Source organism: Phalacrocorax aristotelis, chromosome 2 (assembly GCF_949628215.1).
Source record: "Phalacrocorax aristotelis chromosome 2, bGulAri2.1, whole genome shotgun sequence".
NCBI classification, from domain to species: Eukaryota; Metazoa; Chordata; class Aves; order Suliformes; family Phalacrocoracidae; genus Phalacrocorax; species Phalacrocorax aristotelis.
Genome location: NC_134277.1, coordinates 132,361,737 through 132,385,572, shown reverse-complemented (window position 1 = coordinate 132,385,572; position 23,836 = coordinate 132,361,737). Strand labels below are relative to the sequence as shown.

The 23,836-nt window shown below is 35.9% G+C and overlaps 1 protein-coding gene across 1 annotated transcript in view; it reads left to right on the top strand.

The window, feature by feature from the left end:
* The window catches only part of TRPA1 (transient receptor potential cation channel subfamily A member 1), a 38,034-nt gene that overhangs the window by 311 nt on the left and 13,887 nt on the right, over nucleotides 1-23,836 (top strand). The window contains exons 2-16 of the mRNA XM_075085235.1: nucleotides 2,635-2,797; nucleotides 4,069-4,244; nucleotides 6,035-6,142; nucleotides 6,562-6,670; nucleotides 7,028-7,173; nucleotides 9,075-9,211; nucleotides 11,444-11,492; nucleotides 15,292-15,391; nucleotides 16,303-16,403; nucleotides 17,682-17,851; nucleotides 17,939-18,103; nucleotides 19,446-19,560; nucleotides 20,833-20,999; nucleotides 21,878-21,971; nucleotides 22,631-22,690. Of these exons, the coding sequence (XP_074941336.1) occupies nucleotides 2,635-2,797; nucleotides 4,069-4,244; nucleotides 6,035-6,142; nucleotides 6,562-6,670; nucleotides 7,028-7,173; nucleotides 9,075-9,211; nucleotides 11,444-11,492; nucleotides 15,292-15,391; nucleotides 16,303-16,403; nucleotides 17,682-17,851; nucleotides 17,939-18,103; nucleotides 19,446-19,560; nucleotides 20,833-20,999; nucleotides 21,878-21,971; nucleotides 22,631-22,690 (1,860 nt within the window). The remainder of the gene's footprint in view (nucleotides 1-2,634; nucleotides 2,798-4,068; nucleotides 4,245-6,034; nucleotides 6,143-6,561; nucleotides 6,671-7,027; nucleotides 7,174-9,074; nucleotides 9,212-11,443; nucleotides 11,493-15,291; nucleotides 15,392-16,302; nucleotides 16,404-17,681; nucleotides 17,852-17,938; nucleotides 18,104-19,445; nucleotides 19,561-20,832; nucleotides 21,000-21,877; nucleotides 21,972-22,630; nucleotides 22,691-23,836) is intronic.

Genomic DNA, 23,836 nt, shown 5'->3' with positions numbered 1-23,836 from the left:
GGGCTGGGCGGTGGGTGTGAGCGTGAGGGGCCAGCCTTGGGCGGCCGGCGTGGGGTAAGATGGTGCCCAAGACGGAGGTTCGTGTGAGGGCGTTGGGACAAGGAGGGGTGATGGTGGAGGCTGAGGTGGGTAAGGGTGAGGCGGGGGCTCTGGGGGCATCTGTGCGGACTCGGCGTTGGTTACATCCCAGAGACCTTTTCCTCCAGGAAGCCCTTTCCTCTCGCTGAGAGGGAGAGCTGTGAGGGTGGGAGGCAGGCTGGGAGCCGCCCTTGCCGTGGGGTGTGAAGGCAGAGGAGGCTGTGGCGCTGTGTGGCCCGGGCAAGTGGGAACACGGGAGGGGAGCAGGCGAAGGAGGACACGGGGTGGCGGGGGCCGGTGGTGGGCGGCAGGCGGCCGCCCCAGGGGCTCGCATCCCCGCGTGATCTGTGGGCACGACGCCCCAGAAAGGGTCCACCTCTGAAAGGGAGGTCCAGAGGTCATGGTGGGAATGAGTAGACCATCTAGCAAAAATGTCCCGAAAGGAAAGTTTAGAAGCACTGGAACTGTTATGAAGGGAAAGGGAACCAGCGGCGCAACCTGCAAATGCAAAATTGCTACCAGGAAGGATATAACCTCTCCCCTTTTCCAGAGGGTAGGAAAAGAAGCGATGTACTTACATTGCTCCTAGGGACGCCTAGACCAAATGTTAGGGAAGCCTTTTTTAATGGTAAGAATACTTTTTAATGGTAAGAATAATTCAGCAGAGGAAGAGGTAGCTTACAGGATGAACAACTTGGGTAACTTTGGAGATTCTTAACAGCAGGCTGAACAAATTTGACGGAGTATGTGGATAGGTTTAAAGACCTCATGAGATCATTTCCAGACTTGCTTTCTGTGTGCTAGCCTTTGTTGTAAGCACATCTCTTCAGCATAACACAGGTTGTCGCTCTGGTGGGTGATTTGCCACTAAAGAGCTGTTCAGGCAAAGTGGAGAGGAGCTGGTGTTGTTTAAAATAGCTTGCTTTGCTGCTTTGAACCAACTGAAGTACTGAGAACACCTAACAGATTTATTCCTTTCCTATTTTGTTAGTGAAATGCTGCAGCATTAGCTGAAAAATCTTATTTTTGCTGATAGAAATTATCATTGTGCCACATTTTGGCCACATTTTATCTTACATTGACAAAAAATTCTAATGTAAGGAGTGGCAAAATGTGGTCTACATTAATAGAAAGATTTGAAATTCATTACAATCAAATTAGAATATTAGAAGGAATAGAAGATACTGGACTTTATAATAAGGTTTTCTTAAATAGCTTATTGATGGATATAAAATGTATAGATATTTGTGTGTGCAATTGACCTCTTATTTTTATGACAGTTGAGTCATCTTAAATACCTTTTCCACAATGATATCACCTGTTTTCTATTAGCGTTTTCTAATTGCACTTTTGAAGCAGATGCTACCCTTGTATTTGGCGCCAGTCTTCTAAATCTTTGAACACATTTGTGACATTATTCATGTGAGTAACCTCACTGAGGTCAATGGGACTATGAAGCTGAAGGAAGTTAAACACATGCTTAATTGTATGAATGGGCTGCCCTGTAATGTATATTTGCTTAATGACAGCAAAAAATTGTTTAGGCTTTGTGGCTCAGGGGATCCCGGGGAGCAAAATTTTCCTTTTCTTTTGCAGCTGAGGAGTGAACAGTGATTTTAGGGCATTTCCCTTTTTTTACCCTTTGCTTGCTTATACACCTTTGGGGAGGTTCACATTACTTTAGATATATATTTTTATCTTTATTTTCCTCCCAATTTTGTTGAATTGTTTTTCTTTTTAATTCCCTTTTAATTTTTAATAACGTGGTTTTAAATTCCTCACCATTTTTTTCTATCACTTTTCTTTCTATACAAGTATGGCTTTTGAAACACTCTTAAGAAAAATATTTGTAGAACATCATAAAATAAGAATCAACAGGGTTTCGGTAGTGAGCTTTGGATGTAAAGCACAGTGCCAGGGAGGTATCAAGGAGTCAGAGGTCTGAGCTGTTGGAGCAGGTTTTATTGTATTACGCTGTGAAAATGCTGGGTTGTTTCAGACTGAGATAGTAGTCCATGGGATGCTTTTAGGATACCACTGAAATTAAAGAATTTATTGGTTGCTCTGACATAAAGAACATCACAGTAACCCAACGGATGAACTTGGAAGCCCAGGACATATCGCTCTCTGTAGAAAAATCTAGAGAAGGAATTTGTCAAGATTATTATTTTTTTTCTGCTCTGTTGAATTCATTTGACATGGCCGCAACTGGAGAAAGTATAAAACAGTAAGTGATGAATTTGCTTGTCTGAGATTTTCCATGGTGGAGGGAGGATCTTGCGCTCACTATGGAAGGCAAAATCATGTATTCAAGATAATTTAGAATTTTGTTAATTTTGCACTTTTTCTCATCTGGGTCTGATTTTGCAATCAGTCAGATCAATCTGAGTTTCACTGTTGACTCAACCTGATCGGGATTTGTGTACTTCTGTATGAAACTAAACAGTTGGGAGAGGATTTTTGAGTGGTAAGATACCCATAGTAACACATTATAGCATTGCTAATATCTTGCCTGTTAGGAGAATGAGAAAATCAGAAAATTTGTGTCCAAAATAGGTGATTTCAGATGGAAGTGCCTGTAGGCTACGGAGCTTTATTAAGAAGAATCGTTCTGGGCTTACCAAAGTGGATGAATTAAATGCCACCCCATTGCATCATGCTGCTGAAGGAGGTCAAATAGAATTAATGCAACTGATCATAGACGATTCTTCCTGTGAAGGTAACACACATTTTATGAACTATTGTATGAACTATTTAACAGAATAAAAGGGTTCAATAATCAAAGTGTTTTCTACCCAACAGAAGCAGAACTGGTCTGTTATCTACACTTACAGATTTAAATACAGTTCAAACTGTCTGCCACATTTCACAGTGTCTCAGGTGTGGTTTGGGTTGCCCTTGTTAAGTTAGGACTGTTTTCTCTCTAATGCTGAGAATTGATGTCTCTTATTTTGTTTGGGACTCAGATTTACAGTCTTCAGATATGAAAAAGAAAACTGAAATACAGTGGGCCTGAATTTTTGTCTTCCTTATTTATGTTACATGTCTGTTGTTACATTTATAATACTGGAAATGCAAAAGAGAATTAATTTGGTTTCTTATACTTGGCATGCAAGTTGTCATCACAAGTTGTTTAATTAATAGTGGGGAAGAATAAACATTTGATGAGATAGGCCATCTAAAGAAATTTAGGGAAGAAGTAGTAAGTAGGAGAATGCGGGGCCTTAAACGATGGAAAAATACTCTGTGTAAAAGGTGTTGTTTAGTAGTTATTAATAAGCATTGTGAACTATGTAGGACTCCACTGATAGGCTGTGGGCTGCTGAGCAAGCATGTAGTGGCCCTGAAAAGCTCATTTTTGCACATAATGATGGCAAATTTAATTTTAGAATATTCTGTCTGAAATATATTATTTTTCAGTATATAAAATTTGTCTTATTGTTTTAGAATATTTGTTGAAGTTTATTTGCAATTTTGAAGCTCAAAATACATGTGTAGAACAGACCAGTTTTATAACTGGTGTGAATTGATTAACTTCTGTGTTCTTAATTGAATCAGAATAGATATGGTCTTTAATCTTCTTACAATTTCCAAGCATTTATTATTTCTTATTTTAGTTATTCATACTCACTTGTTCTGTGCAGTCTCTAAAGCAATAGCTGCAAAGTCAAATATGACAGGGAAGAGAAGAGACAAGAAAAGAGGGAAATCAAGTAACTCTTGGGGGGAGAAAAATGGTATATAATAATGGGCAAGAAATAGGTGTTTCACCCCTTCCATCTCTCTAACCAAAACTGTGTCTTCAGTACAATATTTAATCTGTTTAACACAATGCACTGCGTGACATGCAAACTTTCCCTTTTTCAAACAAATGCAGTAGCACAGACTTAAACCTCTATTGAAGACACTTTTTTTTTTCAGTGTGATCAGAACATTTGATGGTTTTCATTTTGGTTTTCATTTTTGTTTGTTATCTCTCCTTTGACCTAGTGTTAAATGTGATGGATTCTTCTGGAAATACCCCACTGCACTGGGCCACGAAGAAAAACCAGGTCGAAAGTGTTAGTTTGCTCCTCAGCAGAGGAGCCAATCCAAATATTCTCAACTCCAATATGATGGCACCTTTGCACATGGCTGTGCAGTCCCTGCACAATGAAATTGTTAAGGTAAGTCTAAAGACTGCATGCATACACAGACTTGATAAGTAGCTCAACAGCAGTGGCGTGCAGACCACCAAGACCTTGTTTATATATGCTGTATCTATCTCCTCATATGCTTTGTTTAGCAAGCTGGATGTGTAACGTGATGTTTATAGAAATGTTTTTGTCGTCTTAGCACACCAAGTAAAAAGTAACTTACCGATTTATGTAAATATTGATATCTGTGCTATGATAGTAGTCATAATGTTTCATGGAGCATTTTTTTAAATTTTCCAAACACAAAGAATTTTTGTTTGAAAAGGTTCTTTTTAATGCTAAAATTTCATGTTGGCATGTGTTATTTCAAATATTTTGGTTCTGATTTTTTATTTTTTGTGATTTTATAGGGAATCATAGAAATACCAACATTTTCTTGAAACTAATGTATTTTTTTAAAAAAAAGATTAAAATTAGTCAGAAAATGCTGTTCTTAAAATCAGCATTGTAATAATAATTTGAATAATAGCAGAACTGAAGCTGCAGTTAAAAAACACAAAATAATATTGTGAAGAAATTGCTAAGGTGTCCATTTTGAACCTTGTAAAATAGCAACAGCATTGAGATTTAAAAGAGCATAATTGTTTCATAATTTGTCCAAGTGCAATGACAATGTTTTTACTCCACGTGAGACATTTGGATAGAATTTTAGAATTTATGAAGTTCTTGAATTTACTAGGTGAATACCACCTTAACACCACATCACTTACTTTTCCCTTTAAAGTTGTCTCTTTTTGTAGTTCATCCAAGCAAAAGAAAGAAAAACATATTCCTGTATTCGAGACTTAAAACCCTTTAGAGATTTTCAGTGCTAAAATATTTCACTGTCCTCACATCTTTTACAAAACCTGTATTTTTTTATGAATTAAGAGCAATAAAATCTGAAATACAATGACATTTTTAAAAAGGGGCTTTGTATCAAGCTCTGGGTTTGGGTTATTTTAGAGCTCTGGTTTTGACTAAATGTGTGTCCATTTTTTCCCCACTCTGTTGTTTATTCAACCTAATTCTCCTTTGGTTTCTATTGTCAAATTGCCTGAGAGTGATTAAAAAGTGCCAGTTCCTCCAGTACAGAAAAATTAATCGGAATTACTGAATGGCAGTTAAATAAATATGTAGATAGAGGAATAAATTTTGGCGCAGTATGGTCATTATCACTTACGGATCCTTCGCTTCTCAAAAAGTGATGGAGGAGTCATAGGGGTACTTGTTGATCCTGATAGCCCAGTGTTAGCTGATAATGTAGGGACTGAAGCTGGAATTCAGGACTGGGAGGGTCCCTGTTTTCACTGAGTCCTGTCTCCCTCGATCTTATATAACTGTCCAATAGATGCCTAATGGAGCAGCATCTACAACATTGCAACTTTCCAGGGAATACAGAATATTACAAGACATTAATACAAACTTCAGTTGAAAATCCCCATCTGCAATTTGCTACAGAAAAGATTTTCTCCAGTATTGGGCTAATTGTTTAATAGAACTTTAAGGTACTCTGCAGCTATGTGCAGTGTTTGTCCAAGTTACATAGCTGTCTGCTGTGAAGGATTCTACTTTTCTTTGTTCTCACCTGCATTTTTTGCCTGCATATTTTTACATTCTCCCTCATTTTGTCCCTCGTCTGCCTATGCATTGTGGGCTGTTGGCATGCGAAAAGATTAAGCTGCAAGAGTGCTCTGGGAGATAAACAACAAAAGTGATGGAGTGGGGCTTTGTTGTTGTATTTGGCTTATGGCTGACTGAATGTTTTCTTAAACCTTTAGATTTTGGTCCAGCATAGCAGTACAGATGTTAATTTGGAAGGTGAAGCAGGTAACACACCTATAATTGTAGCATGTTACAAGGATAATCCTGAAGCACTGACACTCCTGGTAGGTATTGTTATCTGTTATCTTTTGATGTAATTCTTTTTGCCTCGATGCAGTGCTATTCTGTTCCCATGTTCTGTCTTTGTTCAGTGGAGGAGGGTTAATCATGGACCTAATATTCAAGTTACTTTGCTTAGGTTATTAACAAACTTTAATCTTTTAAGAGCATATATAAATATAGCTGAGTAGCAAACAGAAAAAAACTTAAACTAATTTTGAAGGTCATGAGAACACAAAATGAAACACATGTATGTATAGACATATGGATATACCATGTAAAAGATGTTTGCATATAACCTTCACAATGCATATAAAACTTATAAAAAGGAGACAGCTACCCAGGAGATTATACCTGTAATAGTATGTTCATTAGTCAGAATTTTCTGTATGCCATTAAGCTATACCCAGGCATTATTTTTCAGATTGAAAATGGAGGGAAAATATGTAAACCAAACAAAACGGGATGTATGCCTATCCATGCAGCTGCATTTTCAGGTGCAAAAACATGTATGGAAATTCTTTTAAAAAAAGGTAAATATCTTGTTTCCAAGCAGTCAGTAAGATCTAGTGCTTATAGTAGTGTTACCAATTTAGTGCTTTAATGCTCAAAGAACTGTGCAAACAAGCACTTACAACTGTGATCGAACTTACAAGAAGTTAAGCAATTATTCCTATGGGCAATTCATGCTAGTAACTTTTGCAGGATTTCAGCAGCAGCTTAACTGCTTTCTTAAATGTGTGCCCATCCATTGTTTAATGATAGATGTGAAAGGGTCATATTTTGAGAGGGAGAATATTATTCCACATTTCATATACTTGTTTTGAAAGCCTTAATAGCTTCTGTTATCTTTCTCGCTTAAAAAATTTCCATTTATTTTCATTTCTCAGGTGAAGAATTGGGTCACTCTGCTAAAACCCACATCAATTTTACCAATAATGGAAAGTGCAGTCCACTTCATTTGGCAGTTCAAAGTGGGGACCTTGAAATGATTAAAATGTGCATTGAATTTGGAGCCCAAATTGATCTAAAACAGGTAAACTTCAAATGGAGTGAAATATAATTTTGGTTAAAACCTAGATATCTCTAAATCTCTAAGTGATATGAAAAAAAGATGAGCAGATAATCATTGCTCATTGTCTCTTCCAATGCAAAACGTAGGGGGCAGCAAATGAAAACAAGTCTCTAGTTCAAATCAGTCAAAATGGCAGGTTTCTTTACACCAGTTACATAAGATGTTGTAGCTATGTAAAGTTTGCATGGATTCAAAATGCTTTGGGGCAGATCCATAGAAGAAAAATCAGTCCCCAACTGCTGAATACTGTGACACCCCTTGTGGCTCAGGAAGTCCTTGAGTCATACACAGATGGAGTCTGGGAGAGCACTCTGGAGGACGGTATGGCCTTCTTCACAGAATGGTAGGGGTTGGGAGGGACCTTTGGAGATCATCTTGTGCAACCCCCCTGCTTGAGCAGGCACACCCAGAGCAGGGGGCACAGGAACGCATCCAGACGGGTTTTGAATGTCTCCAGGGAAGGAGACTCCACAACCTCCCTGGGCAGCCTGTTCCACTGCTCTGTCACTCTCACAGGAAAGAAGTTTTTTCTCATATTGAGGTGGAACTTCCTGTTTTCCAACTTGTGCCCATTGCTCCTTGTCCTGTTGTTGGGCACTATTGAAAAGAGTCTAGTTCCATCGTCCTGACACCCTCCCTTTAGATACTTATAGGTATTTATGAAATCCCCCATCAGTCTTCTCTCCTCTGGGCTAAACAAACCCAAGTCTCTCAGCCTTTCCTCATTAAGGGAGTTGCTCCAGCCAGACTCTTCTGCACAGAGTCTTTACTATGCACCTGATATTGTCCATTCTCAGAAATGGGGTATTTGATCTGACCCTTTCTCATCATTCTTGTTTATCATCAGCCTTGTCCTGGCCTTCACTGTGTGTAAGCAAGCACAAATTTGTGATACTGCTGCAGCTACCATGATACTGTTGGTGTAAGGGCCTATACCCAGCTTCATGATGAGTAAACATTTCTGAAGATATTGATCATTAATCAAATTGTTTGCAAGGCTCAAATCAACTCATGAGAGCAAAGATAAACATGGTTTAGCCTTCTTTTATTGGTTTCATTCTTTGAACACACAGCTTTTGAATGAGGTGATTTATGCTGTTGATTTTGTGATGGGTAAGACTGTTTTGAGAATGCTTATGGCACTGTGAAAAAGCCCATTCCAATGCATTCACTGAAATATTCCTGTTCCAAAGAGGAGAAAGCCAAAACCCCCAGGCGTATATCAAAGCTAGTTTGTCCCATCTCACTAAATGAAATCCCGTTTTGGCAAATCTCGTTCTAATAATTTCTTCATTGCTTAATAATTTTGTGACTGTCTAGCTTATAATAGTTTAATAACATACTAGACCAAGTTATTTTTAAACTGCAGAAAATTTTATTTGAGAATCACATCTAAGGACGATTCCATTTAAGGAATGCAAAAACATTTTGAAATAATGTGTTTTGTGTATTATATAGGCACATTTGTTTGCTTATTCATTTGTACTGGTCTGCCTATGGCTTTCTGTAGTTTTCCTTTGCTTCATCTCTTGTATTAAACGGTGCTCTGTGTGTCTGTTTATTAATTCAGCTACAAAAGATTGTTAAGAGTGTTAATTATCTCATATCTTAGGGACTTGGCATAGAATAACAAGAAGCTTTGTAGTGATCCTTTAAAACTCTCTCTTTAGTCTTTTCTGGTCTTTAAGTTCTCTTTAGAATTACAGTATTTTAGTTAAAGACTAAAATTTCATTACTTGCATAGAAATTTAGGCATTTAGGAATTATGAATCCTGGGCTAGATCACTAGTGCATTTAATAGGTTGGAGATTAGGTTGTTGGTGTTTAAATATTTAAATATTGTTTTATTTTCCCATTTACAGAATGAAAAATGCACAGCACTTCATTTTGCTGCTACTCAAGGAGCAACTGAGATTGTGAAGTTAATGATGTCATCCTATGCTGGTGAGGAATCCATTATTGATGCTGTAGATGGGAATAAGGAAACATTGCTTCACAGGTAGGAGGCTGCTCCGCCAGACTTCACTATAAATTGTGAGCCATGATATTCTTAGTTTTTCTCAGCATCCAATTATACTTTATATAGTGTACTTTGGAACACCCTTCCACATGGGTTGAAATTTCTCCAAGAGATGGTTTTAGTACAATACGAAAGAGTCTCTAATTTGGTCAAAACGTTAAAGATTTTCGTGCTGATATCAAAACCAAAATAGTTCCAGTTGCCTTGGAACCATGTCTAGGGATGATCACTAACAGTTTGTATTGAAAATTTACTCCAGGGAAGTTGTAGGTGAACAAGTTTATGGAATTGTTAACAGCTTCTGAGGTTGTGGAACAAATGCCTTCATCTAATGGGGCTATGTTCTCTAGAAAATGAATGAAAAATAATATAAAAAGTTTAAAAAAATTGGTTTTTTTCCCTAAAAAATTATTTTATACCTGATCAGGTACAAGTAGGTGTTGATACACTACCTTACGCCTACAAAGTTGCAGATGGCATTATTGTATGTAGTGATCCTCTAGACTTCTAGCCTTTCAGAGTCCATTTGAAACCAGAGCACTAGACTCTTGAGAAGTTTTCTCAGTCTTCTCTAGCAGAAAGACACTTAGTTAAAGGTGCTGGCTATCAACTCTACAGGAGGTAGTATATTTCCCCATCTATACATTTTTGCAAGAAAGATATGCCTTGCTGCATTTAAGTGTAATAATTTTACAGTATTATTCTACAAGGAATTTTACAATATGAAACAATTGGTAGAAAGTCAGAGACAGTAGAGATGATTGTTCTTTGGACACAGTATAAATTGGAACGATTCAAAGATAACTGAAGAAATTAAAAGAGTGTGTTCTAAAGTTAAGATAAGGTTTGGGTACTCTTGGAAATGCTACTGTGTTAGAACACCTTTGAAGACAAAGTGATGACAGAATGCCAAAGAAAATTGTGCAGATACAACGTACTACATAATAGATAACTGTCTGTCATATCCATGAAAATTATTGTCCTTGGACAAAGCATGACACTCTCTTACTCCCTGTGTCTGTGAAACAGGAAAAAAATATTATCAAGAATCATCAGAAAGGTAGAAAAACCCTCAAATGTCTCAGAATATAAATAAACCAAATGAGAAACATCGACTTGTTGAGAAGTGAAGGAGCAGCAAAGCATAGGCTGGACTTGATCCATTCACATTCCTACTGTCATGTTTCCATGTAAACATTTTATAAAATGACTTCACTCTGTCTTCAGGCACCTTGGAATTTATTTGGAGTGTGTGTGAAGCATTCAGTACTTATGCCTGTCTGGAGGGGCCTGCTATAGATAATGGAGGCGTCTCTACTTATTTGGAATCATGACATGATTTTGAAAATACGTCTTTTGAGTAATTGGTTCTAACTCTAGTACACCCTGTGTTACTACCTCTTACAATGCTAAGGGAACTGTTATCTTTGAGATACAGTACAACCTTGGAACTGTCCTTCTGCGTTGCTCATTGAGTCAAAATACTTAATAGGGGTCAGACTTCTGCAAACATTTACGGTGTGTGTATTAACTGTGCTCTACTTCCTGCTTTCATCATTATTTCCTTAAAATATATAATCCAGTATCTTATTGTAGAACTGACAATTTTTCATGTGTATAGACAGCTTTAAAATAATTTCAGTAAATTAATAAATGTCACCACATTTAATATTATATTTTTTCATATCTTTTCAAGTAGACTTGCCTGCCACAGTCAGAATACATGTTTAGCTAAGTCATTTCCATTTTAACCCCACTTTAACGTTATTATACAAAATATATAGTAAGTTGTCTTTGGAGGTCGGATCAATGAAATGGATTTGAGGCTCTAGGTCTTTCTGGAACAAAATGAGTCTGAAGTTTGTGGAATTCTGCATTGACCTTGTGTGGTACAACAAAAGATCTGACGTACGAAATGACTGGTTCTGATAAAAATCAGTGGGAAAATGCCTGTTGACCTATCAATGAGGTCATTGTTTCCCACAGTGATTTTTCAATGTATTAACTGAACTTAGTTTGTAAACAAAACTCCGTGACAAAAATGAAAACAATTTGTTAAAATTAATTATGTAATAAAGGTATCTCTCTGTTTCTTTATTTTAAAATATACTTATTTGAAAATATTAGAAAATGCATCAAATGGAGAAAAATGCTACCCTCTGGCTTTCAACTTCATTGTCCTTTCTAATGTTACTGTATTTTTCCCCACAGGACAGCATTGTTTGATCATTATGAACTGGCAGAGTATTTGATTTCAATGGTAAATATTTAATCAAGCAACATGTTTATAGAGATTATTGTTATCTATTACTACAGGTCTGCATAGAGAAATTCATAAAGGAGAATGTGTTCTCAGGTATAGGTTATTTAGAGATATATTTAATATATTTCATAATGCATAATTGACAGTTACAGTACAACAGTAGTTATGGCTTCATAGTAGCATTCCACAGTTACAGAGGATGAAAACGTGCATTTTTATTTCCATTTTACTTACTCAGAAAGGTTTCATAAACATCTTTTACCAGATATGACAAACTGGTTCAGTCATCCTTACTTTTAGGTTATGGAATATGAAATAAATGCTAAACATGCATTGTATTTAATCTGTTTTTTCCAGAAAGAAATCCTTTCTTTGAAGTATGTACCTATGATTGTTCTGGGATCACATAGCCATATATTTAAATTTGTGCATGATCTAGAAATATTTTTTAATCTGTGTAGTTCAGTTATATTTCTTCACTGAATAATTATGGGGGAGAAAGATAAGACATGTAACTGGGGATGCTCCTGGCTATGCTCCAAGTGTCCATTTATACTAATTAAACTAAGGCTTATATAACCATTATATGCCAGATGAGGAAATTTTCAGAGGTCAGAAGATTCTTTTCCATTTTATGTATGTTTAGGTTTTTTACTTAATTTCATGACAATTATATTAAGAAAAATTGTCTTCTGCATTCAGTTTTGTTTTTCTCAGAAACTCTGTTACAGGGGCTGGATCTAGTCAGAACAAGATGTTGCACTTAATTTTAGTTCAGATGTGAAATGGTGAGGTTTGACTGCTTAAACTTGTCTGACAATGAGCAGAAGTTATCTACAGAAGTTATTACCTGATAAATACAGGCAAAAGTTTCTGCATGTGGAGGCTTGTGTGCACAAAGGGTTAGAGGGAATATCTTTAACATCGCATTTGCTAAGAACAAACTTTTGTTCCTGGAGCGTCATTTTGACTATTTTGGCCTCTTTAATAGAATCTATGCTGAGGGTTTGTTTGGCTTTCCATATAAAAGTATGTCAGTTTCAAAGTTTTAAGTCTCTCTTCATTTGCCCTGTCTGGGAATGGATCAAAATATGCTAGTTGGCATTAGTGGGATGCGGCACATACAACCTGTGCTGCCTGCTCTCTTGGACTCCTGGCAAGATCTATAGGTATGGCCTATGCTGTAGTGTACATGAGAGCAAAAAAGAAAAGGTGGAGTAATGTTACTGCTCAAAAGAAATAGTAAATTCCAGTTCAGGATGGCTTTCTGGTTTTAAGAAAGAACAAAGTTAATTTATTTTATGCATTAAATATCCACATTTCATGCACATTAACTTACAATGATTACTTCCTTTATCTTATTTTTGGTACTTTTTGTTTCTGAAAATAAAAGCCATTTTAAACAGGAACAGTATTACATCTGGCTTTTCTGGACAGAAAAAATAAGATCAGCTATGCTAAACAGAATTGTCCAGGCACATAATGTATGCTCTTTATATTTGAATTACACCGATTTTTTTTGTAAGTTGTAGGTTGATGTGCTGCCAAAAATCAGAGAATCAAACTCTACAGATACTTCTTGCAGAGCTTTTCATTATTTTGCATTTGGCCTCAACATAATGTGGCAATGAGTACATGCTCTTCTTTCAGTGAGATGTACAGCTATGCTTTGACATAACTTAAGGCTAACTAAAGCATTAAATAAAGGCAAAACACCGAAACCTAGATCACTATTCCCAAACTTTTTAGTTTTAAAGAATTGCTACCTACAAATTGGTTTGCAAATTAAGCATTTTAAGCACAATGACTTTAACAATAATGGCAAAGTAGCTATTATCACATTTGACAATTAGGTGCAGAGTATCTCCTCTGTGCATGCAGATGGTGTGATTGTATTTACAAGTTATGTACACAACTATAAAGAAGAATAAAGACATGAAAATCAGAAAGTTCTCATGATTTAGCTAGTGTCTTAGCAATTTCCCTGTTTTTTTTTCCTTGCATACTAGAAAATTTATGACTGAGGTGACTGGTGCTTCCTGAGTTTACTTCATTAATTTTATTGAAATGTACTTATTTGAAGTAAATAAGCAGTAAATTTACATATTTTCTTACTTCTTTTTTTGAACTTTCTTCTACCCCTTTTGTTTCTTTCGTCTTCACTAAAAGAAAATGAAATATTAAATTGGTATAAATACTAATTGATATTTACAAAATTTGCATAATATTTATTTTATATTAGTGTATGTTTAATTCACAGATACTAATGTATAAATGCAAAAGCAAAAGGACTTCAGAAACTAAATTTTCAAACTCTTAATTCAGCTGTATTGTAAATGTGGTAAATATATGTGCCAATATATGTTACTCCTTATTGTGGTTAAATAATGATGAACACTGCTGAATTCTGCTGAATTCAGCCTTCCGCTGCTGAAGGCTGAACAATGAAGATAGCTGGATGGAAGGTGATTAAAGATTGTGTTATTAACTGGAAATTGCTTCCCTGTATTCACTGAAATGAATGAACCACTTGGATAAAAAAGGTCTATTTCTTTGATGAGTAAGAACATTTTTAAGAGGTGGTCTGACCCCGTAGAAAGGTAACTGGGGAAAGGGTCCTGCATGTGTTACTCTCAAACATTTCATCAACATAAATTGGAAACTTCCTGTTCTCTGTGGTAAAGTAATCATTGTACATTTATTAAATGTTTCTTATTACTACATTGCAGGTTTTACCATCCTAGAAAGTAAATATTGCTCATGATTACATTTAATTCTCTCTTGAGTTAGGATTGGACCCAAAGATGATTCAAGTTAATGGAAAAACTTGCATTGATTTTTTTTTTTTTCAGTGATCTTTGGATATTATCTAAAATAAAATAGATTTTTTTGTGTACTTTGTTCAACTCATCTGATTTGACTTGCAACTCAATATCTAGAAAAAATATATCTAAAACATCATAAAATATACATACATCTCCTTGGTTCATTTACTTGTATCTTCATGCTCCCTTGTTGGTGGGATTTTTTAGATAGATATGTTTATGCTCATAGTATTCTGCTGGTATGATCATAGTGACCACAGTGACCATACTGTCCTGGCAATGCATCTTGTGCAAATTTAGACAAAACAGCAAAACTGGGCTTTTGCCAGAGTATCTCATTCCAGTCCTTTTGCTTCCCCTAAGGAGAAAGGGTTGTATCAAAAACCTTGAGTCTGGAGAATAAACATGTGTCCGCTGTTGATACAGCTAAATTGGAGTCAAAATTGACTTGGCTTATATAGTTTATGAGGAAGAATAGAAAATGAAAATAGACCAAACTATACAGACCAAACTATACTAATCTCTGGATGCATTACTTCTTGAACAGTTCAGAAGGGTCTTGTTGTGGTAATTGTTCGATAAGTAAGACATCATTCGAAAGGGTTGCAATTTTTTGTATTTTTCCAGAGCTTCAATCCCAGTATTTTAGAATTATAAGTAAGTTAGAATTATAAATTTTGAGTACCTAAATGCATGGAAAGGTATCCTAACAAAAAATAATGAGTCGTGAGCTCAGTATAGAGGTAGGCCACTATTATTTAGGCATCTAAATTTATATATAAAGATGACTGGGCTGTGGCTGATAGCTTGAAAACATAGTAGTTTTATATAGAGTTGTAATGTATTTATTGAATTTACTTATCTGGAGTTACTAAGAATGCCTGTAATTCTGCCATGCTTATAAAGGACAGCACCATTTTAAAATCTCGTTTATTCACTATTCATGATAAACTCAAAATTCTTTATTGCAGGGGGCTAATATTGATAGTGTTGACATAGAAGGTCGATCCCCGCTTCTGTTGGCCACATCCTGTGCATCGTGGAAAATTGTGAATTTACTGCTCTCAAAAGGTAAAAAGGAATATACACATATTATATACTTCCTTTGAGCAGGGTTCATACATGTTAGAATTCTGTGTCTAACTTTCTTCTCAGTTTCAGTTCAGTACTTCAGAATACACTCCAGGAGCAGCTGAGCTAAACAGCTGCACAGTGCTGGTATCCCCTGAGATAAAGGAAGAATTAGTGGGATGATTTCACCCTTTTCAATATGGAGTGAACAGGCCGTAGAAAAATGTGTATGCCATGTGTCATGCTTCTCAAGGTAGAGGTGGCCTTGGCACTCCATCCCTGCATTCCTTAGCAGTTCACAAAGTAAACAGAACTGTGAAATAAAGGCACCACTTATACAGAGTCAAGTTTTGTACCAGCAATCAATCTTTAAATGTTAAAGTCCATATTTCAAGCATTATCTGTGATTTTATATAATCGCAGCCACCTCAAAAATGTTTGAGCTATATCTTTCATTTGCTACACTTCTGGTGCAAGTTAGTTATTGTTACTATATTTTCTCTTGTTAATTGTAGCATAACTGATTTAGTTAATAAGGCCTTTAATAAGTTTTGAAGCTGTAACAAGATTACAACTTTATAAGACTAGAAGAGGTGATCATCTGCATTTTTAAATTACCTCTTGATTTGTGAGTGCTTAGTATCTCTGAATATAAGGGCCCCACATAAATCTTAGTGCTGCAATGAAATGCAAAATGCATACACAAATGAGAGAACGATGAAATCTGAGCATCAGTAGGGCTTTTGTATGTAAAATTATATGTTATAATGTTGACTTGGAATAATATTTGTTATTTTTTAGATTTATAAACACATTTGTTCAACATTTGTTCCTTTGTCTTAAACATCATCAGTTAGTGCCAGGAGCCAGCAGTTTTGAAGTTGCTGGTATCTATTTCCATATTTGTCTAGGAGCAAATGTATCATTAAAAGATCATCTTGGTCGGAATTTCTTGCATTTGACGGTATTGCAGCCTGGAGGATTACAGCATCTGAATGAGAAATTTCTGCAGGTACAGTAAGCATCAATTCATGTCTTTCTGTGGCTCTCACTAGACAGTGTAAAGAAAAAAGCAACTACCATTTTATTTTGGAATGTTTGTAAAAGTTTGTGGTACTTCTTAAGTTGCCCAGTGTCACAGAAAATAGTTTGAAGAGGTACATATCTCTCATGAAAACATTTCAAAGCCAATAATACAGTTTTCTTATTGCCAGGCAAAGGAATAACATAATCCCATAAATTATTTTGCTGTTGGGGGATTGAATAGCTCAAGAGGTAGGCAATAAAATATAGAACTTTTCACTTCTGTTTTCCCAGCTTGCATGCAGTAAAGCTAGGGGACGTGCTCATATTCAGTCAAGTTCTAGGACTTAAATAGCTCACAGCATATTCTGCAGGAGCTTTCTGTGGACTGGGCAGTAATGAAGTCTTGGATTTAGTTTTAAAAAGGATTTCAAACATGTATTTGTATTTGGCTATGCTGAGATGAAGCACTAACATTGCTAGAGCCCAAGCTCACTTGAGAGAGTTAAATTTGCTAGCCTCCAGAGCTCCAGAAACAACCTTTTAAATATGAATCAAGTATAACTGATCTTACAACATCTGCTGAAATCTGTAAACAACTTTGGTTAGTAATGCAGAATGGATTTAACCTTGCTTTTCAGCAGATGTAGAGAATCAGTTTTAAACCAGAGTGATAACTCTCGGTTGTCTGCATTGACTTTCTAATTATTCAGACCAAGGAGTGGAGCAGACTGGGGGAGGAGATACTTAGTTGCTTTAGGAAAGGCTATACATAGGAGCATGTTAGACAAGGTATGGAGGAAAAACAGGGAAATGAAGATGAGAAAGAAAAGTTGGGGAAATAAAATTACCCTGTAAACCAGTGAAGTGATGGTTCTCGACAGCCAGAGGTTTTGCTACTGAATACAGACTATAGACTGCCCTGACATTCTGTACAAGCCTTCTACTGACAGCAATGAGTATTATGGTTGACTGGCAGCAAAGAAGAATCTCCTGTATGGTGCTTGTACTGTGGATGGATTGCAGTAAGGGTGCAGAGTGGCAAAGTGCTGTGTTCTTCACAGAGTAGTTGTTTGAAACAATGGTGACCCACAAATCAGCAGACATTAAACGCTCATTGTTGCTACATTCACTTCTCCTAGTTTGTTTCTTATTTTTAGATACTGCTTTAAAGTACGAATGATACTGTTAGAAGCTATTAGAAGCTGCGGAGCATTAGTGATATAAATTTAATTCTGTGCTTTTGGGTTTCCTGGGGGGGTGACAGATGGAGCATATTAAAAATCTTGTAGTGGATGAAGATAATGAAGGATGCACTCCATTGCATTATGCATGCAGACAAGGTGTGGCCCTCTCTGTAAATAATTTACTCAGCCTCAACGTTTCCATCTACTCTAAGAGCAGGGACAAGAAGTCACCGTTACACTTTGCTGCCAGGTTAGTAGTGCAGTCTAGGCAATGGAATCAATGCCGTTTTTTCAGCCTATATTTTTTTGACATCTATTTTGTGCTTATTTTCCAAAGCTATGGGCGCATCAATACATGTCAACGACTTATAAGAGATATGAAAGACACAAGACTTTTGAATGAAGGTGATAAGAAGGGAATGACTCCCCTTCATTTGGCAGCCCAGAATGGTCATGAGAAGGTAGTTCAGTTTCTTCTGAAGAGAGGGGCCCTTTTTCTCTGGTAAGTATACCGCTTTCCATTCGTTAAAGCAAAGAAGATCACCCTACGTTTCACGTCCATCTGCTGAGAAGTTAATACAATATAAATACAAACACAATGTATGGAAATATTTAATATATTAATATATAAAAATATAAATATAAAATATAAGCATATTTATAAAATATTTGTAAAGCTAAGCTGTTTGTGCCTTGCTTCAGCCTGACACATAGAATCATGGCTACCTGTAAACCAAGGCTTCTAATGCTGGGGAAACTGAGGTTTCTCTAAATCCAACTGAGAGAACAGTATTGAACATTTTGATGGAAAAAATATTGTTTTGGAAATACTATAGTCACGTCAGCTTCACTTACAGGCTTGAGTATAGGTTCTTAGGATTGGTTGTTCCCAGGCAACTTGTCTTGCACTCTTAAGTCCTGATTTCAGGTCAAAGATCCTCAGATCATTGGCAGCTTCACAAAAGCTTCCAGGTTCATACCTGTAAAGCCGGGAGACAAAGCTACCAAAAGTTGAGAGTCCTGTTTCCCAGGTACAGTCTAGAGCTTTAATTTTCAGGTCCTATGCTTCCAAGTCCACTGTAGCTACACCTTGGAGCTAGAGGCTTAAGCGTTCTGAGGAGATCCTTTAGCAAACAGACAGACCTGTTGGATGTTCGTCATCTGTGACTGTGGAGGACCAACTAAATGGACCCTTTATTCCCAGTGTCCTTAGCTGGACTGGACTATCACACCTAGCAAGGATAGAGATCATTATATATATATATTAAAAAAGTATATATATGTATGTATATTTATGTGTACACATGTATGTGTCTATCTATTTAGGCTTAACTTAGACTTAAATCTGGCATTTTTAAAATAAATGTTCTGGAAGGTTCTATATGATAAAGGCTTAATAAGTTTCGTTATACTAAGGTGAAGTAATATTTATAGGAATAGATTTGTGTGCTTATAATGTTTCGTATATTCACTATCTTTAAATGCAAAATTCTGTAATATGGCCATGATCTATGCCACATCTGTTGCCAAGTATTAGCAACAGAATGTTGCAAGCGTTTGTGCTGTTTTCAAGGGACATAAGAAAATGGGCACAATCCAAATATATACAGAAATAGAGAGAAGAAAAGAGCGCGGGAGACCAAAAAACTATTATTGAGTTGAAACTTTTACTTCTGAATGATGCATTGATAATCATGTATTAGTTGACAGAAGGCATGGACATCTCTGCAGTAGCCATGCCAAAGGAAAGAGGTTTGAGTCAAAGGAGGAGGAATTTACATTTACTTTAAAATTATAAAAAGTTTTGCATTTTTAATTACCAATTTTATACTGCTACATGTAAGTGATTACAAAGGCTGGACAGCCCTGCACCATGCTGCCTTCGGAGGATACACTCGCACAATGCAGATCATTTTGGATACTAATGTGAAGTGTACAGACAGAGTGGATGAAGAAGGGGTATGTATTCATTTAGCATTATTTGATTCTTGTCCGCTATTACTTCTAGACCAAATGTCGGTGGTATGCTATTAGTAGTTTTCCACTGTGCATTGCATGTGTAATATTTCATTTCCTGTGCCAGATTTAAAGTCTTTATATTTCACCACTGTCAAAGTTTATTGCTGAGATTAATACACGATTACTGAAATTGTTATCCAATTCTTGTAAGTGGCAGACAAAAAAAATGCAAATAGCCTAATAGAAAGCATAAAATGCTCAGCATGTTAGACATGTCCCTCCTGCCCCTTTACAATGCAAAAGCATTTTAACAATGTAGTACAAACATTGGTAATTTAAATCTAAAGAGCTTATACAGATTAAAAAAAAAATCCAATATCGACTATAGCTCATTAATATATTGTTTGAAATCCAGCTGTCCTGCACAGCAATGTCCAACAGATACACCTCCTATCTTGTCTGAAGTCTGGGCAAGTGTGGTATCTGTTGGGTCAAGACAGAATCCATTTCCTGGATTGGAGACCTCTTGTAAGAACCTGCCTAACAGTTCCCCATCAGAAAACGTAGGGTGGTCATTTTAAAGAACTAATCAGTTTCAACACAGAAGGTGTTGCTAATTTCTCTGAGAACTGGTGTTGAAAACATTTAGAATTATTGAATTAGGAACAGATCTTGCCTGGAAATCAATGAGAAGCCAATCCTTAGTTCTCAGTTTCCCTCAGAAAAATCTGGGTGACTTGGGATGGCTTTCAGAAATCAGTTTCAGTGTGACTTGATTCCTAAACCACTCGTTATCTTACTTTTGTGGAAATACCAAAGAAAAGAATGTTCCTCTTATAGAACTGTGCCTGCAGATTTTCTTGCAGATTTGCTTGTACAAGCACATCTGGACATAATTGGATCCTTCTCTTCCTGATTATGAAATGCAGGAGTTCTGTATAGAGACCATAATTTTTGCCTATTTATGACTTGCAGTCTGTTAGTTACAAAACTAAAAGATAGTAATGAATTGGCCTTTCTTACCTACAGCTGAGTTTCCTCTTCAGATTTAGCACCGCTGCAGTTGTAGACACATAATAAAGAACTTGTCTATAATCTCTAACAGAATCTCTGTGACAATATTGTATTTTTTAGTGTTGCTAGTAAAAGTATTCAGGACTTGCAACTGAGAATAGCATGTGTCTTTTCAGTGTGGGAAAGGACTGAAATAGGTAGTCTTTTTTTGTTTTAATTATTCTCATGGATGCATTGCTCTACTACTTTTCTGCACAGAACACAGCTTTGCACCTGGCTGCAAGAGAAGGACATGCAAAAGCAGTAAGGTTACTTCTTGACTATGGTGCGAAAATTCTGTTCAACAAAGCAGTAGCTTCTTTTTTCCATGAAGCAATACACAATAGGAGAAAAGATGTAGTGTCTGCTGTCATTTTGCACAAAAGGTAAGGTACACAGAAAATGCTTTTTTAATTTATTTTGCGTTGTGTTCTTTTTTAACTGAGATGAAGTTCTGAAAGCCTGTAGTTTAATAAGTAAAACTGAATACATATTTTAAAATTCCAGAGATTATATTGTTTTAGTGAGAGCAAATAAAAAGTGGCAAAATTGTAATGGACATCAGGTACATGGCACGTTGTTTTCCGTATTAAACTGAGTATTGAGATTCTTTTAAAAAAACACACGTAGAAGCCATTAGAAATAAGTAATCCTTCCAATGTCTTCCCTCTTCTTACATACATAATTTTGGCCTTTCACATAACGCTTCAATACCTACAGAATTTTAATTGAAATGTGAGTACAGTTGATACCATTCAAGAGGTTTAATTTAAAATTATTGTTTTAAATATTGCAAATATTTTAAAATGTGACAGTTCAACTGCAGTTTGGAATATTTATACTACAATATAGTAAAGCCCCACTTCAGGAACGGAAGTGTTGCACCATTGCCTAATGATCACATCTCTTGGTAAGAGTTGCAGGAACACTGCCAGTACTTTACTGTATTTATTATTACTCACCTAATCTTATAACCCAAGATTCCAGCTTTAGTTCAAGTTGCATATTTTTTCAGTCTTAGCATAGTTGAAACATTTCTCTTTAACTGATGACAGAATTAAACATGAATCATTCTTAGAGAAGCATCCAGAATGTTGCTCAATTACTCCCCAAACAGCTGATTTTCCAATTGATGGTATGTAAACTTGTTACATATCGTGGTTTGCAAGATAATATCTTAAATAAAAATCAAATAATCTAAAAGTAGTTAATTTAAAAAAGAAGCAACTAATTCATTTTCCATTATCTCAACTCATTTTTGCAGATGGGAAGAAGCTGTTGTGACATTCTCTCACTATTCTAGTGCCAATAAGTGTCCTTTGCTGGAAATGGTTGAGTATCTTCCCGATTCATTTAAAGTAAGTTTTTTGCACGTATTAAAGAAATGACTGTACAAAAACCCCCTTAGTTACATTGCATCATTTGCCATTGTTTTTCTAATACTGTCCTCACATACGTATTATTATACTGTCCTCCATACGTATTATTATTAAATAGAAACAACATACATTCACAAATTGATTTAATTGTATTTTAACGATAGTTTCAGTTTGGCCAGTTTAGCTTCTTTACTATTAGAAAAAGTTCTTAACTTCCTGAGGTCAATGGAGTTATGAGAGTATAAAAGTAGTATAAAAAGAAGTATAAAAGTGATGACAGAGGATAACTGGGTTCAAAACCATTTGAGGTATTTTCACCTTCTGAGCTGTTAAATGTCGCTACAGAAATGCGTTTTCTTAAAAGAACTTGGCATGTATATATTCATAAACATTTCTTGTTTTATAGTTGTAAACTAGCATGTAGCCTTGTAAACTGCATAGCTTCATTGTTTAAGTCCTACATGTAAACTCTGGAGTTTTATGTCTTCAAAACCTACACCGCAAAGTCTGACTGAATCATCACTTCTGTTAGATGACTGCTGTATTTGAAGGTGGTTTTCTTTAGGTACAAATATCATATTCTTTCTGATGAATGTTATCTGTATCACCTTAATTCACTTTTCTGTTCATCTGCAAAGCTGGTTTTGGACAACTGCATAATTGAGTCTTCAGAGGAAAAGACAAGTCGAGACTTCTATGTAAGTGGATGAAAAAATGTATGAAGACAGTACATTTTACAGTCTTAGGATGTTATATGTCATAATGCACCTGGCCATATGTTAGCAGTGGTACATTATTTGGATAATAATTAAGTTAGAAAATCATCAGCTTGGCTTTTAGCGACTAATACTGGACTAAATTCTAATACCTCTCAGATATTTTCTATAGTTGCAATTATAGTTCTATAGTTGGTAAATTGAAATCAGCCAATATTTTACCTTGATTTATTAATAATTCAGTAGTAAATCACCTGTAACTGTATTTGAATCTGTGCTTTTAATATATATTTGGCAAAAAACTCCTCAGTATTAGGTTGACTTTTAAAATCATCAGATACTAGAAGTCTTCAACTGTTAGGATTTTTTTTTTCTCAGCAAAGCCACTGATATAATTCTCTTTATTGCATCTGTGATGCTGAAGTGAACACATTTTTTACTTGAAAGTTTGGGAATTATGCAATATGTATACTTTCATGTAAATGTCCAGTTCATATGGATAAGCTATACTTGTAGATGAACATCAGATCTTAACAGAAAACACAGGTGACTGATCACTGATCTTATTTAATCCTTTGGGCTGTAAACGGCTTTGAAGTTCAGTTTCTGTAATCTTCATGCTTATGCATTTTAATAAGTATAACATTAACTTGAGCAATCTATAGACTTTATGCTGTGCTGATTCTCACAATCCAGCTGGGTATCAGAGGTTATGGATATTTCAAAATAACAGTGATAGAAGACATAATATCTACTTATGGATATCAAAATCATGCCTATCATAAGTAGTACGATTGTCACCAATAGTTCACAGTCCAACGTATTTCTGTTTTGTAAATTCTTGTCCAGAATCTTCAGCAACAGATTGCTTTCACAGTGCTAAGGAGGCATGAATGTCGACAGTTATGTTACCTTTGAAACCATATTGAAAACCACCTTAATAATTTTTACATTGGATTGTGTCTACATCATTAACAGAAAGTTGCAGATTTTTTGCTACTATACATTTTTTTAGGTTGTGTCATCAAAGACATGTAACTTCTAAATACAAGCTTTTCTTCAAAGTCAACATTAAAGCAAATTACAGTTTTGAGAATGACCTTTTTAAACTGTAATATTTTAAGAAGA